The 2,277-nt window shown below is 61.5% G+C and overlaps 1 protein-coding gene across 1 annotated transcript; it reads right to left on the bottom strand.

The window, feature by feature from the left end:
* Positions 1-211: 211 nt before the first annotated feature.
* LOC139354275 (fibrous sheath CABYR-binding protein-like) lies at positions 212-1,599 on the bottom strand. Its single transcript, XM_070998495.1, has 2 exons — positions 703-1,599; positions 212-592 (listed from the first exon to the last, which is right to left on the bottom strand). Exons 1-2 carry the CDS (start codon positions 1,597-1,599, stop codon positions 212-214), a joined length of 1,278 nt encoding a protein of 425 aa, XP_070854596.1.
* Positions 1,600-2,277: the final 678 nt, after the last annotated feature.

Raw genomic sequence — 2,277 nt, 5'->3', positions numbered from 1 at the left:
AGCTGGAAAGCGTTCTCAGCTAAGAATTGTATATGAAGAGTTTGTTTATAAATTGGGTAAAGAGGCTGGGATCATGAGCTGGATAACATGCATGCCCCGTTCTTTTTCCAGCCACATCCCCAATCAAACTCTTGGCCCCGTGCCCCCTTCTCTTTTTACTTGGGAAACCATTGTGTTTTTTTGTTTTTTAAAATTTTTTTGATCGTTTATTTTATTGCGCGAACACCCGGATGCCCGCGATTCCGAGCCTCACCCGGTACCTTCGTCCGCCTTCGCTGACCAGGACGCAACGCCTGCCGTCCTTCCGCCGTGCCGTCCCGACCGCGGGTGCCTCCTCGATTCCCTCCGGCCACACGCTCCTGGCGATCTCGCGCCAACCGCCTTCCTCTGGGGCCGATACCTGCCGCATGAACTGCGGCCGCGGGCGCGTCGCTCCGGGTGTCGAAGTTTGCCGCTGCAACGGAGGTCTTTGGGTGGCCGGTGGCTCGGGCCACACCCAAGGTCCCTTCTCCAGCGATTCCGTCTCCCCCGTCGTTGCCGTCGTCGGCGGTGTTGGCGGACCCGTGCTCGGTGTCGGCGGAACCCACGCATCCTGCCGGCCTCTCGTCCGGGGATCCCGAGGATACCGGGGACGCCCTCCTCCCATATCCTGGGCTCCTCCCTCGTCGGTACCGTCGCGGGCCCCTCGGGCCACGTCCATACCACCGTCTGCTGTCGCCACCGCACTCCCTCGCCCACAAACGCACGCGTGCTGTGGCTTACGTGCGCGGCCGGCACCTCCGTCCGCACCACCGTCTGCTCTTCCGCCTGTGCCTGGTGGACTTCCTCCTCGTGCGGTTGTAGCATCGGCTGCGCGGTTGATTCCTCGGATTGCCGTTGCGCCTCCGGTCGCTGTGGCTTGGTGTATCGCGGCGTGGGTGGCCGGGCCGGTCTCCACGGCGGCGTGGCCAACGGGGCTCCTCCGTCACTATCTCGGGCTTCGTCCGTGAGCCACTCCCCCTCGTAGCGGGGAGTGGGTGGCATCTCCGGCAGCCACCGCGGAGGGGATGGCGCGCAGGGCTCGTCCCCATCCTCGCTCCTCGGACTGGGCTCCTCGGCCGCGTACCTGGGGGTGAGTGGAACTTCCCACGAGTCCTCCACCGGTGCCTCCCACAGACGTCGCTCTTCCTCCTCCGCCTCCCGCAGACGGGCATGACATCGCGCCGCCGCCCCTTCGTGGTCCTGCCGCAGCCGGATCTGCCACCGCGCCTCCTCCTCCGTCGACCGCTGCTGCTTCTCCGACGGCTCCCGGTCCCGGAACCGTTTCCGAGTTTCCTCGGTGGCCCGACAGACATCCTCTGCGTGGCCCCTCGGGAGTCCCGCTCCTCCGACGTCCGTCGTTTCGCGCGGTATCCGATCGCCCTCCGCCGCTTTCCGGAGCCGCCACTCTCTTTCTTCGACGACGGGATCGCCGACCACCTCCACGTCGCTGTCGGAGCTCACCGCGGGTTCTGGTGAGGAGTCCTCGTCGTGGGTCCGCTCCAGGGCCCGCCGCGGAGTTCGGGTAGGCCGCGTCTCCAACCATCCTTGCCCCGGGCGGGTTTTCTGTAGGGCCGCCATCCTCCTGCACACCTAGGATCTTGTGACGCGTGTGCTCATCTTGGTTTCCTGACTTGTAATGCTCGACCGTCGCCAGGCTCCCCATACATGAAAACTCGGTTCCGCGCCTTCCTTTTGCCCGATACCGTTATGTCCTTTCCTTGGGGCGCTCGCTCTCTTACGGTACAGCTCTCTTTGCAAAACCACTCTCTGTAAACCACAAGTTGTACTCCCTCAGATCACCGCGGCACTCTGGATGCTGCGGTTCGTTGTACCTCTCGGTTCCGTAACCAACTTGCTTGAGACCCTACCTTGATCACCCTTGGTGAGTATCCTTGGAAGTTGTCCTTGGGCCTACACCTTGCTTCGGGGCGTACCTGGGTGGCATCCTTGGGGTATCCTTGGGGCATTATTGAGGTATCCTTGAGTACTATTAGGGTATCCTTGGGGTGTCTTTCGAGTACTATTGTGGTATCCTTGGGGTATGGTTGGGCTATCCCTAGGGTATCTGTTCGTACCCAAAGGTGCTCAACATTACCACACACAACAAATCAAGCAATAGCCAAGTTGGGAACAGTACCAGGGGCTCAGTAGCACCCACTGCATATGAGAATGGCTGATCAGCATATTATATGTCTCACTAACTCACCGTCTCACCGACTCAACGGCACACTGACCCGCCAATGCAGTCAGCGCATT

Source organism: Drosophila suzukii (genome assembly GCF_043229965.1).
Source record: "Drosophila suzukii chromosome 2 unlocalized genomic scaffold, CBGP_Dsuzu_IsoJpt1.0 scf_2c, whole genome shotgun sequence".
NCBI classification, from domain to species: Eukaryota; Metazoa; Arthropoda; class Insecta; order Diptera; family Drosophilidae; genus Drosophila; species Drosophila suzukii.
The sequence above is the reverse complement of the archived record's forward strand: the minus strand, read 5'-3'. Positions and strand labels throughout refer to the sequence as shown.